The 14,734-nt window shown below is 33.3% G+C and overlaps 2 protein-coding genes and 1 long non-coding RNA gene across 9 annotated transcripts in view; 1 reads left to right on the forward strand and 2 right to left on the reverse strand.

The window, feature by feature from the left end:
• The window catches only part of LOC105839843, a 136,620-nt gene extending 135,749 nt beyond the window's left edge, over nt 1-871 (reverse strand). The window contains exon 1 of one of the 2 annotated variants that reach the window (XR_004962896.1): nt 143-843. This is a non-coding gene — a long non-coding RNA (uncharacterized LOC105839843). Of the gene's footprint in view, nt 1-142 lie in introns of both variants that reach the window. The other variant, XR_004962897.1, reaches the window with a different exon arrangement.
• The window catches only part of LOC105839835 (tensin-3), a 210,080-nt gene that overhangs the window by 27,657 nt on the left and 167,689 nt on the right, over nt 1-14,734 (forward strand). The gene's annotated exons all lie outside the window — the stretch shown is intronic.
• LOC105839839 (putative sodium-dependent multivitamin transporter) lies at nt 7,825-14,732 on the reverse strand. The gene is made up of 7 exons (XM_012686424.3): nt 12,352-14,732; nt 11,760-11,888; nt 10,807-11,028; nt 10,104-10,447; nt 9,897-10,016; nt 8,967-9,632; nt 7,825-8,419 (listed from the first exon to the last, which is right to left on the reverse strand). Exons 1-7 carry the CDS (start codon nt 12,370-12,372, stop codon nt 8,158-8,160), a joined length of 1,764 nt encoding a protein of 587 aa, XP_012541878.1. The 5' UTR covers nt 12,373-14,732; the 3' UTR covers nt 7,825-8,157.

The following is a 14,734-nucleotide window of genomic DNA, read 5'->3' on the forward strand; positions in this document are numbered from 1 at the left end:
TGAAAAATCATAATAAAAAATCACTGATCGTTCACTGATCTATTGTTTGCTGAACGCGCCTATTATTTATGTCAAAGAATAACTATCGCGCGTATGAAACAATTGATTTTGCGAGCAAAAGATAAAATAATAAGTTACTCACCTCAAAGTTGCTCCGTCGTTGCCCGATGCCTCTCAGCCCGCCTCCTCCTTACAGGTTAGAATTCCACACTTGCACAAAATTCACTCGCGAAAACATAATTAATGACGATCGCGCGACACTTGACACAATATTTCGAGGTTAATTCGATCGCTTCGACGCGTCGTCGTCACACATCCTTTATCGCGACACGCGACGACGGGAAAACAAACTCGAGAAAGGTAAAAGAATCGCGAGACATACGCAACGTACAGTGGAACGACTGCGATGAGAAAGAGAGAAAAGAGAGGACTCTCGCGACTCCGAATTATGTTGATCCCGGGCACAGCTAGACTCGATGCACGACGAGCGTTTCGCTATTTTCAATATGACGATTAATTCGAAGAAAACTGAGCTCTCATTGGATATCACTGATCGCTCGCAGCGCATCGAGTCCAGCCTGCCCGGAACAGCCCGGCAACAGGTCACCGATGTACACGATCCACGCACGTCGAACTCGATTCAAATTGTTTATCCCATATTAAAATCGAGATTGATCACACGATTACATTTAGGCCAATTAACGACACGCCGTTCAATTCACAATTCGCCGGTATACGACGGGAGTGATATCGCACTGATACACACGTCTCACGGCAAGGTCACTGCGTGAACGAGCGGCGGCGGGCGGTAGTACGTACGCGACTAGCTGGAGTAACTGGTAGGGGTAACGAACAGCACCGCGAGCACTCGGCGCTCGGCTCGACTCGGTGGCGGCGGCCGAGCCCGGCCGAAGAGCGGGCAGCGAGTGCCGGTGACTATCCCCTCCCCTCAGTTACGCCGCGCTCCTCGTTACTACCGTCCGCCGTCCGCCGTCGCTCGTTCGCGCAGTGACCTTGCCGCGGGACTCGACGTACTGGATATACGTATCGGTGCGGCATCATCCCCGTCGTATACCGGCGAATCGCGAATGTCGCGGGGATTAAAATCGTCACGGTATGTTTCAGTGTATCTGTAGTATAACCGCCAGCGGGATATCGCGACACTCTCTCGTCTCTCTCGCGAAGATCGAGTAAAGGTTATGGTAATTGTCGCGAATTGATAATTGATGCCCGATGTAGAGAGCGATTGCGTTTCGGTGAGTTGAGAACGTTATGACGTTATCGAACGTATAAAACATCTTATAAAAGTGCCATATTTAGTAGCAAAAATATCGCAAGTGAAACGGAGTGTTTTCGTACGCCGGCAATTTGCGGGAAAGCTGTTGAAGGAGAGAAGGGGAGAGAGGGAAGGAGCAGTCGTCCCGAACGCATTTTCGGAAGTGCGCGATCGTTGTATCTTATTTTCGTGAATAAATAAACGCAGCAATACCGTAATACACTCCACATTTTCAATATTAAAATACATCGTACTCGCGTATCATCAATATGTGTCGTTAATTGGCATAAATGTAATCGTGTGATCAATCTCGATTTTAATATGAGATAAACAATTTGAATCGAGTTCGACGTGCGTGGATCGTGTACATCGGTGACCTGTTACCGTCCGGGCAGGCTGGACTATGCGCTGCGAGCGATCAGTGATATCCAATGAGAGCTCAGTTTTCTTCGAATTAATCGTCATATTGAAAATAGCGAAACGCTCGTCGTGCATCGAGTCTAGCTGTGCCCGGGATCAACATAATTCGGAGTCGCGAGAGTCCTCTCTTTTCTCTCTTTCTTATCGCAGTCGTTCCACTGTACGTTGCGTATGTCTCGCGATTCTTTTACCTTTCTCGAGTTTGTTTTCCCGTCGTCGCGTGTCGCGATAAAGGATGTGTGACGACGACGCGTCGAAGCGATCGAATTAACCTCGAAATATCGTGTCAAGTGTCGCGCGATCGTCATTAATTATGTTTTCGCGAGTGAATTTTGTGCAAGTGTGGAATTCTAACCTGTAAGGAGGAGGCGGGCTTAGAGGCATCGGGCAACGACGGAGCAACTTTGAGGTGAGTAACTTATTATTTTATCTTTTGCTCGCAAAATCAATTGTTTCACACGCGCGATAGTTATTCTTTGACTGATAAATAATAGGCGCGTTCAGCAAACAATAGATCAGTGAACGATCAGTGATTTTTATTATGATTTTTTATTTATTAGCTCCAATTTCTAGAACCAGCGAAGAATTAAAGGCAAGGCTCATATTAATAAATTTTATCATATTAATAAATTTATCATATTAATAAATTACTCATATTAATAAATTATCGAACGCTAACTGATCTGCCTTGTTTGCTGAATGAGTTCAACTTTTTGAATAATTAATTTGAGTACATTTGTATTTTTTAGTTCGTGATACACACAACTCTGCTGCTATGCATCAGTGTTGGTAAGTCATTACCTTTTTTTCCTAATCATTTCCGGTAATAAATCAGAGAAAATTGGATATTAAATATTAGAGATATAAATAAATAAATAATCAAATTTATGTGTTTGTATGTGTGTATCAGATTAAAAGCTCAAGATGTTAATAAATTAAATAAACTGAATAAATAAAATAATTTTATAGACCTGTTATCTTAAGAAATTGGATTAGAATAAGTATTGATATTTAATCCTGAAATCATTGAACAATTTATTTTAAATATGAAGAATTATACGAAATTCAAAAAATAGATTTAATTATTATTGATGTGTCCTTAAGTAAATTAATTACTAGAACATTTATGCTTAAATAAAAAAGTAAAATTATAATAGCTATAAAATGCTAATATTTTTGGAATATCAAACTTTAAAATTTATTTTTTTATTATTTCCTTTTTTTACATAGAAAGATGAAAATTAAAGCAAGATATTTATAAATTTTGTGTAATTTTTTTATATTTATGTAAAATAAAATTCTTCTTTTCAAATAAATTACATGTGTGAGGAAGTCTATTAATAGTAAAGTGTTACATTATACATATTTTATTTCTCTTATTTTGAATATTTCTAATTATTAAATAAAACTTTCAGTCTGCATTTAGCCTTTTGTATTATTTCAGGATTAAATATTATTTTTAGTATAATATTGAAAAGCAGTACTTAGAAATTTTTTTAACATAAATATTTTACAAAATAAAAGAACAGAAAATTTTTTATAGTGTTTTATTACGTGTTTATGTTACATAATTAAATCTGAATGTTAGTTATTTCTACACTGAGAGAAAAAATACTAGATTTAAATAAATATTTCTCTGATTTGTGCTAATATCATATTTTATAGAAAATCAATATTTGTTTCAAACAAGTAATATTTTCTAAATTATAGAAAACTATTACTTGTTTGAAATAAATATTATTAATTTTCTATAAAATATGTTATTAGCATTATTCAAAGAGATATTTATTTGAATCTAGCATTTTTTTCTCTCAATGTATAACACGACAATTTTATTCTAATCTTTTATTAGTCAATATTGTTTTGTCTTTATTTTATTCACAATTTGACTTGTGTATGCGGTACGTAGTGCGTTTAATTCCAGATAGAAAGAATCGGTCTCGCAATTGACGGTAATTAATCTCACGCGATTATACAGCGTCCTTTGCGTACGTGTCATCGACAGATACGTACTTCGCGAGTTAAAACGTAATTGACACGCCTGACGCTCGATAACAAACGAATACCCCGCATTAAAGAGAGTTCACGTTAAAAGATGAATATTTGTTGACACAGGCACACCTAGACCCTAAAAAGGGCGCTTGAGAATACTGTTCGATCTGCTGTTTGAACAGCCCTCCTGGACGGAGGAAACATTAAAATGATTAAGGGTTGTTTATCGAACCGCACCGAACATTGTGTGGTATTACAGTTATGAGTTGTAACCGACAACTTCCCTTCCGGTCGTAAAAACAACGTGTGATGTCACGATCACACATCATGGGTGGTACTAAATATTACTGTTGAACTCTCGAAATTTTTGCTTATTATTTCTCTTAGCTGTTAAGAAAAATAAATAATTATTTGAATATCGAATACAGAATATTAAATACACGTTATAAATAGATGAAAACATGTAATTATAATTAACTTATAATTAACTAATATAATTTTAAATATACTCGTTAATTAGTTAGGCAATGTTTTTGAGAATTACAGGAATTTAATTATTATTTTATCACAAAGTTTAATCTTCGTGTCGATCGTTAATTTTCATTCGAACGCAATGTGGAAAACGGAAATGAAATGATAAACCGCGTGAGATATCACGACGATTGTACAAAGCGGTATTTGTTAAACGCGCGTTTAACAAAAATGGGCTTGGCAGCCGAAGGGCTAGAAACGATTTGCACTGACAATAGACCGATCGAGTTCGACACGTTGAATACCTCTCGCCTGGCGATATAACGAGCTCGCCGACAAAGTGCCAGCAAATCCCCCGCACACAAGATCTCGCGGCAGATGCAAGTATCAGCTGCATCGCCACGGGCGGTCAACATTCCATTTTCTGACGAAACATTTCTAGAAACTGTGCTTTCCACAATTCCATAATTACACGTAATTTGTATATTCTTCATTCGACATGCAGGTCGTACGATGCAGGTAAATTATTGTTCGGATTAATATTATTTCGAGGGTATTACATAACATGTTGAGATTTCCTCGACATGCTAAAATAACGCACGAATTCGACAGAAAATTTATAGAGAGAGCCAAACTTACTTTACCGTATTATATCAAAAAGCATGCTTTAGCCTGCGGCTTGACAAGAAACCATTACATATTTCCCATGGCTTTATGCGTTCCGTATATCGTGTATTTCCATCTTTCGCGGGATAACATATGAGCCGGCGTACATACGATGGCGTACATGATCACGTTCCGCGTATTGGCGGGAATCGATATTCCCGGACGCAATTTGCCCTTTCGATTTTACAAGTCAATTCAGCCTCGTTCGTGGTACATTAAATCCGCCCCTTGTGCCGCGTTCTTTCCGGTAGCCGTTATTTCACACGGCATGGTTCGTGAAGCCCACCACCATGGGCACCATGCCGCCGTTACGGTGGCGAGCCGATCGGTGGCGAGTTGCAAGTTGCACTTAAGCTCGAGATAAGAGACCCGCCTGCTGGGCGGTATTGCGGTTAAATCGGCGGGAAGGGCTCGCTGCGAGGCACGGGTAACTGCAAGTGACCAGTCTCGTAACTTGCACCGTCCGTTGCAATGAAGACCTCGAGGCATTTTTCGTAACAACGTGTCTAGACTTTGGCTGCTGCGGCGTTCATGACTTTCAAAAAAAAAAAAAAAAAAAGAAAGACAAGACAGTAATTTTGTTTGTACACTCGGAAATTACAGTAACGAAAATTCAATAAACGTTTGAACCCTAAATTCTGAAAAATATTATATGTAAGAATTCAAAATATATTTTAAACATATCCTCGTCATTCTTCAAATAGCTCGTGCTGTTTGAATTTATTTAACCAATTTTCTTCGTATCGGTATTAAAATAACACGCACAGTTAGGATAATACTTATTAATTAGAGAAATATGAATAAAATATTTGTGTAAAGTTGCCGAGTTGTCTCGAGGTCTTATTTAGCATACATAGCACGCATATTACATGCAATTTCTAGATTCTCACGAGCCGCGTTGTTGTTTTCCGTCGTAGTTTCGCTATGGCTAATGCATCGACCATAAGATCTTGACATGAGATGGATATCGTAGTCCCTGTAATGTATGGGTCGGCTGCATCGCTGGATTCTGCATCGCGCACGAACTGTCTTTTGCATAGGTTATCGCGGAAGACCCGAGAATCCGGCACGAGGTGCGAATTTTTTTCAACATGACGAGTATCATCGAAATCATGACGATTCCCCTAAGATTGGAAAGAAATGTATTGCAACCATCGATCAGATTTTTAATAATAACTTGTAATTTTATAACGTTGTCCATATTTTTACCTTACTCTACGTATTGTATCAAACAATAGTTTTTTTTTGGCTGTAATTATTTTAATAATTTTTTAGCTGTGATAATCTATATCATATTTCTTATATTATCATTAACATTACATTATCATAAATTTACATTATCATAGTTTTAATTTTCGATTATGAAATCTTAAACCAATTTAATCGCGGAACTCTCGAAGAGGCTCTGGAATTTTCCTTCCCTCGCGAGTAAACAGTTCGTCGTAACGTAAAAATATTCGGCCATGCCGATGAATGAACCGGTCGACAAGATTTCTGCTTTAAAATTCATCCTGGCCGCGCGCCAGACAATTCATGCATATTCACGTGACTCGCGCGACGATGGATGGCTTGGAAGAAGGGCGGGTCGAAGAGAAATACGGGGGAAGGAAGGGCAAAATAAAAAAAGAGAAACGCGTCGATAATCGAGATCGGACGTGGGGTGGAGTACCGCGTATGAAGCCCAGGCCAGAACCCGTGATTTCAATTTTAAATGCAAGTCCACGAACCGCTCGTGCGAGGGTGGGATGAAAGTTCCAACCATTGTGCTCATACGTATGCGCATTTCTATAGAAATCGTCCTCTGGTATTCTCTTTTTCTCTGAAGCGAGTCTTAGCCGGTCTCCCACCGCGTTGCCGCAAGTCTAGTCATCGTGAAAATGCAACGAGATGCACACGCGATAGCGGCGATTCTCTTTTGTAGATCGCAATGATAAGTTTCAGGGGAGATCGCGTGGAGAAAATTGGTTTGCGTTTCGATTCGTGTAATTTATGTTACATGATCCGTGCATTTTGAAGGTTTATTCTGAACGCGAATCGGTTTTTGAAGACCTTGCAATGTGTAGATTGTGTCAATCTGTGTGTCTCATATAAATTCATACTTTTAAAATGTTTATCTTACGTTATTTTCGAACTAAACATATGATAAGATTACGTATAATTTAACAAAATAAAATTTAATTAATATTTATGGAACGACGTAGTTAAAAAAAAAATAAAAAGCGATCAATATTTTACTAATATTGAAATTATTGTGACCCATGTTTAAATTTATAATGCTTTGAAATTTAAACGAATATTATCATAAAAATTAATTTATCAATTTATTATTATATGAAACGGGACTTAAATTAAAAAAAAAAACGACATTCCGCTGTAAACATAACAGCATTTCGTGAACACAAATTCTCGACAACGTATCAATTACTGCTTCTTTCTTCCACCGTTCAATCATGCGCCACGTAGGGGGCAGTCATGTTCTGGTGCGCAGATGAACCACGATTAAACGAATTAAAAGCCTGTTCGTGCTGAACACGGTAATTGGCTGTAGACGATTATGAGATAAGTCGTGCCAATTTCGACGGTAAAACAGCGGAATCGTTTCGTTTAAATCGCCGGCTCGTCGTCGTCGAATCGGCCCACATGCTACATTATTCTCTTCGGACCTTTTTTCGCCAATCAATGCTCGTTAAATTGCAAATTAATGCAGAGACGAAGTCGTCGCCGAAAAATTGCAATGCGTGAATTTCGTTCGAGCTTACCAACATTCATCAGGGTAGACTCGCTGATTCGACAGAATTCATTTGACTTATAATTGGATAATAGCCCTATAATTTCATAAATTGGCAACATGAACATTGTCCGAAAAATGAAAATTCGTATAAGATTTTTTAATAACGTGCTTTTTTCGTAAATGTTAATTCTATTATTAATATATATCAATGATAAAAATAAATACTGCAATACATGCATTTTATTTATTGCCATAAAAAGGAGTACAATTTTATAATAATACATGCAAAATTTTCTATGCAAAACATGAATAATAATAAATAGTAACATTATTTATGATTATGCATACATCTGTTACATTTGTTTAGATATATAAAAATGAATTAATTAATTAAAAATCAATGGAATAGGATAAGATTTAATTGTGGATATGTAATATTGTTTTATTAATCTATTTATACAGTCAGTCAGTTATTGTATCGATCATTGAACTGTTGAATTATACTGTTTGATCTAATGAGATGAATTATTCTGTTTGATTAGATGAAATAATGCATTTTTCTAATAGTTATAAAATAAAAGTGAATTATTTTATTACAAAATCATCTTATACGGCTCGGTTCCAAAACAAAGATTTGACTGTTTGTGGTTTTTTGTGCATTCTGGCGTCGCCGTCTGATCCTGGCAGCCAAAAATGGTACAAACAGACTTGGATCGTGTTCGATATTATTTCCACCCTGGATAAGCCGAACTGTAATACTAGCCACATATCCAACTATTAGAGTAATTGTCAATCCCATAGGGTTATACCATAAATAAGAAATGCGATACAAATAGAAGTACGATGACTCCGGCTGTATAGTACTGTAAAAAAAAGAAATGATTTATAAAAACTAAATTAAATATAACCCGATGAATATTTTAGGTATGTATAATTTAGGTGCTAATTAAAAGATTTTTTTTTTTTTTTTGTAAAATCTTGTAATGTTATGTTCTTCAATTTTTCTTTGTTTTGTAGTACAAAATACCTAATTAATAAAACTCTCTTTTTCATAATGAAAATATTACGTGCTCTTGAATTATACTCGTGAAAAATGCATTTATTATTATCTTTTATCTTCAAATTTATTTCAATTAAATCATCATACGCACCATGCGTTGTTGATCATTTTTTTCTTTCCTACCTGTTGTTTAATAAATTTATTTTCATTTGATTCAGTTTGCAATGAGCGAGATAAGTGGTTAATAATAGTAGTAAATATAAAATTTATTTTCGTTAGTTAACATCCGAATAATGTTAACATCCAAATATTGCGCGACGTTTAAGATGAGAATTTTAGTTAATTTAGAGAGTATTTTGTCACCGATACCGATTGAATATTAAGTTTGCTACGTTTTGAGAACATTCTACCTGTTAAAATCTATTTGTTCAGTAAACATCAATGCTGTAGAATTCACGCAACCTTTGGTCGATACAGGTAACATTGGAACTGGTGGCTTAGGTTGCCCAAAAGCGGCCCACAAGCAGACGATTAATGCCGTAATCATGCCAATGATAGTTCCTATTTCATTAGCATTTTCACTGAACATTCCGAGAGTAAAAATACCTAAAATCGGCCCGCCGATAGCTCCGTGAATGCTAAAGGCAATGGCCACTATTCTGCCCATTGTTTTTGCGAGTAGCGCTAAACACATACAAATAATACCATTTAAAACAGTAAGAAGTTTGGCTGTGAAAGTAGCCTTTTCATCAGAAAAATGTATTCCAAATTTTCGATGTATTGGCTTTACATAGTCCTCTAGTGCTACCGCGGCTAACGAATTCATCATAGCGGAAATCGTGCTCAGGCTGGCGCTGAAAACACCAGAAACGATAATACCAACTACTCCAGGTGATAAATTTTCCACGGTGAAATGGGGCAATATTTTGTCGTAGGTTGAAATTTTTCCGGAAACAACAGGATCGCAATCTTTATAAACCGCATAAATTGCCAATCCGGCGAAGCATGTTAAAAAGCCTACCAATAGGATAAATGGACCACACAGTAATAGCGCATTTATGGCCACTTTTACACTTCTGCAGGAATAAGAAAAGTTGTTATGTGTACGATAGCAAACATTTTTTAAACAAATATTTGAACAAAGTTTAATAATCAATACTACGTTATTTTATTATATTGTGTATATTTATATTTTATTTAATCAAAATTTAATTATAAGTAACTTAAGTATAAGTAATATGATTTAAAAAATTTGATTTATATTAATAAAATTTAAAGAGAAAAATAAGGTGTAGCATCAATAATATTTACGATAAAATATGAAATATGCATTTACGTACTTAACAGTCATTAAACGTTGAACTTGCACCTGGTTAACGGCAACATAAGCTAGACCTATTGATCCTCCTCCAATTAAAAGACTCCACCACGTGTATTGTACAGTCGGATCTAAAGTCGTTCTAATTAAAAAAAGATTATTAATAGCCCTATTATTTTATTTACTTAATTATATATTGTATTATCATAATCAACCTACTCTAACGTACTCAGAAAAATCTATACGCTGTCCCTCTTGTGCGATACGCCAAATGCCACCGATTCCTCCATCAATGTTTTGGGCAATGGCGATGATGATGATGGAGAGGGCAATTATCATAAGCAAGCCCTGGAAGATGTCGGTAATCAAAACCGCTTTGATGCCACCCAATGTAGAATAAGAGGTACAAATTACGCCGAGTACTAAAATGCTCATGGTACTAGACAAACCCGTAGTAGCTTCTAGAGCTAATGCAGGAGCGTACAACATCACACCGGTTAGTAACAACGTTTCGGTGAAATTAGCCGCGCTTACGAGCAATCGCATGTACAAACCAAATCGCTTTTCTAGATACTAAAAAAAGCAGATATATAAGGAAAATAATATTACGAGTAGCATAAAAAATACAGTCATTTAAATATATTTCTCTTTCCTCTTCTTTCTTATAACTTTTTAGAAACAAATTTACTAAAGATAAAAAACTCTCTTATATTTTTTATTCAAAATATTTCAAAAAGCTTTAATTTATTTTTATTTTCGAATTAATTTTAGAAATTTTTAAATTAATTTTTTACTGTATCTTTATTTAAAATTTGACAGATTTAACTTATTTGATGTTTGAGCGAGGTGTTAAACAAGTAATCTTAAAGCTTTCAAATATTGTTTAGACTAGTAAACGAACGGTATTACTCTTACAATCATCCGATGATTACCTCATAAATGCTTACGACCTTCAGCTCGAAGAAGACTGGCAGATAACAAAAGGCTATAATCGGCACAGTGTAAAGGCCGACTGTATAGAATAATACAATTATCAGGCCGCGGATGTAACTTTCCCCACTCATTCCAAGCATAGTAATTCCTGATATATGAGAGGCCATCATTGCGATTGAGAGGGGTAAAATACCTAATGAGTTGTCCGCGCTGAAGTATTCCTAACGACGATAATTGTGCAATCGATTAAACAGCAATCTCGAACAGAAGAAGCATCTGTCGTATCATGTAACATTTTTTTAAAGAGATTCTCTGCCCGTCATTGTCGCAATTGATAAAATTTATTGATGTATATCTTGATATCTTTTTATGTTTTAATGAAAGATTTACTTATAATAATTTTTTAATCAGTTTGATGAACAAAATATTGAAATATGATCTGCTTGGATATGTGATTCATCAATTAAAACATCCGTGTTCTTAATTAAAATGCCAATTTAAATCAGTCTTTCATAAAATTATGGAAAATATTACTTATACAATATCTTGAAAAATTATAATTGGTAGAATAATTATTTACAAATATTTTTTTTACAAAAAATAAGATAATTCTATACTATTCGAATAACAATATTACAGATATATAATTTGATGTATCACAGATATTTTTTTTTAGTTACGGCTATTTTTTTCGTAAAAATTGTGAAAGATAGCCAATGTTTATGTTTCGATATTTTGATAAAAATTTTCATTAAATATTTTTTAAAATTGTCGATAGTGTGTTACATGTTTTAAGTTTGTAAAGTAATATACTAAACGTTATTAAAAAATAATAAAAATAAAAATGTTTTTTGGATTAAAAAATCGTAGCAACAGTTAAGTAACACATGGAAGATTTGGTGAAACAGTCCGGATTTAATTGATTTGTCACGTATAAATTTTGTAAACTGACCGCTGCAGTACTTTGTCGACCACCGCTAAATCGATAGTAGAGCCCAATAATGACAGAGATCGACATGATTGCACCGATCACAAGATAATCTGCCCATTGTAACCTGTTAATTTCGTTTTCAACAATTGTCTACAAATAAGAAACGAAAAACAAGTTATTTTTTATTATAATTTATTTAAAAAGCACAATTTTTTAACAATTTAATTTTAAAATATGTGATTAATCTAACATCTGATTAATAACTTTAAAATTATAATGAAATTATGAAGAGTGTAAATAAATTTAGTGTCTTTTTTAAATAAAATTTAAATTCATTAGTTGGTTAAGTAATACAAACTTACATATGGTGAAAAAAATATAGCGATGTTTATTAGATGAATTTATTAATGCATTTTTTCATTTCTTCAATAATTTTTAAGTTTGAATCAGATAAATGATTTTCCACCAGAATGAATAAAAATATAGTGGTAGTGGAGTCAAGTCTGGAGGACTTAACATTTTCTTAAAATGTTTTAAAATTTATTTACAAAATTGCAAATAATAAGCCTATTTTGTGTAAAAAATTATTAATGTAATTATTATTAATACTTACATTAGTGGTATTTATATCCATCCTGTAAAATTTACACCGTTTGATGAAAAATTGAATTTTAATCACCACTTAAATTTTTTGAAAATTCTTTAATCGTGCTATTTAAATTTTTGAAATTTCTATTAGAGTAAAAAATTTACACGACTTTTTTATACTTCGAAAACTCTAAAGCGCAAGGTCCAAATTGTCATGAACGTTCGACAAGGTCTGACTGACGAATGTGTCCGCTTCCATTGCATGTTCTAAAACGCATGAGAATTATTACGTAAAGAATTGCTCGGCAAGTTTAACATTAAAGCACGCAAACTACGGAAATTTCATCAGTAAATTAGACTTCGTAATATCTAATAGAGGTAGTAGTATGTTGTTTAATACTAATTAATGGTCGAATAAAACGTTTGTACATTAATACCATGAATATTAGTAAAAATAAAAATTTGTAACAAAATATATTAGATATTAGATATATACGTCTATTGTAAAAAAAAATTTTTTAATAATACCTTCTTAGATCAGCAGATATAGGAATGTTGTGATTGATATCTATAATATTAAATACGTTGGTTGAAACATTGAATCTTGAGGAAAAATTAGATTGCGCTCATCAGATAATGATCACAACTTTAATTTAATGTGTCGTTGATATCGTTCAAGATGATTATCTTTACACGCTAGTTGATGCGATGGATCAATTCACTTAGGCGATGAAAATAGAAAGAGACAGGCAAAAATTATGAATTGACAGATACGTTTAATTTTGACGTCAATTAAATAATAATAATAATAAAATTTATCTAAGACAGTATGTCTTTACTAATATTATTTATTTATATTTCTGGCACACTATTAATTTTTTTTTGACTGGTTCTGAACCTGTTTTCCGCGTGCGTATTCATAAAATGCAATAAATGTAGTTCATGCTTTTAAAGATAAGAAAACAAGAATTAAAAGATGTTAGATAACATGATGATACAATAAGAAATAGTACGAAACTTGTTTTGCGCAAAACATGCAAAGGCGATGAGCGTAATTTCTATTATATCACTATTACATCAACATAATAATCATTTGTTTGTGTGTTCCGACAATAATGTTTCCTAGTATTACGTCTGTAAGTAGTATTATTTTAAGAACAAAGTATAATCACCAAAATACACGAATAATCATAATAGCTTGAGATTTTTTAAGAATTATAATGTATGATCAAATAGGTACAAATACTTTTTCCTAAAACATTGCGTAATAAAAGAATCATCATTTTTAGATTTTTATATTATAATTATAAAAGATGGTGAGGGTAATAGTTAAATGTTTTACTTATAATAGTATAACAATGAGTGATCTGTATAGCATTAATTGCTCACAATCATGTTAAATTGGAATCATATTTGATATATACTATTATTATTTACAAAATGCTTAACAAAATGCATATTTGATTAAAATTACTTTTTAAAAAAAAAAAAGAAGAAAGGCAAATATTGTGCTGTTTGAAGAAAAAAATGTTTTATCAAATAATACATATTTTTGTATTACTATTTTCTTATTCTAACTTAAATGGTATATAATATTTTAATGGAATATAAAATTTAATCACAAAGGATTAAAGGTAAATACTACACACACAAAGTGAAAAAAGTTACTTGAAATAGTAAAACTTTCAGTGTAAAAATACTTGGTATTGCTAAATCGAATAAGGAAAACAATGAGAAGGTTTTACAAATAATAATAAATTTAATTTAAATATTACTTTAAATATTATCAATAAAAACAAAATTTACTAATATTTATGATATAAATAATTATTATTACTAATATATAATAAACACTATAATTACAATAGCTTTTATTAAAATTACAGTATCTTTTTTTCACTTTGTCATATTCGATCCAATCTTTACCTTATTATTTTGAAGCACCAATGACGATCAAATCAATCGCGCTAATTTGGGCGGTAACACAGTGAAATCATTTAAACTTTAAATTATCGGCTTGTCGCATCGGCCTGCATGCTGCATTATTTTCTTTATACTCTTTTTCGTTAATTAATGCTCATTAAATTGTAAATTATCAATTAATTTTCTGACCGTTGGCAAAAAATTGCAGCGCGTGAATTTATTCAAACTTACCGATTATTCATTGCAGTGATGGACTGATGATATAGGCTTTTGTTTGCCTTATTTTTGAATAATAGATCTGCAATTGCATCGGTAACATAAACATTGTTTGAAAAACAAAGATTGCAAAGCCTTTTAATAACATGCTTCTTTCATTTTAGTTTAAAGGAAATGTCTCATGAATATTTAAAGTATGAAATTTTTTATTTTTTAAATATAAGTAATTGAAAAATTATAGAATGATAATAAATACAAAATAACAAATC

The sequence above is a fragment of the Monomorium pharaonis genome, chromosome 4, assembly GCF_013373865.1.
Source record: "Monomorium pharaonis isolate MP-MQ-018 chromosome 4, ASM1337386v2, whole genome shotgun sequence".
NCBI lineage: Eukaryota > Metazoa > Arthropoda > Insecta > Hymenoptera > Formicidae > Monomorium > Monomorium pharaonis.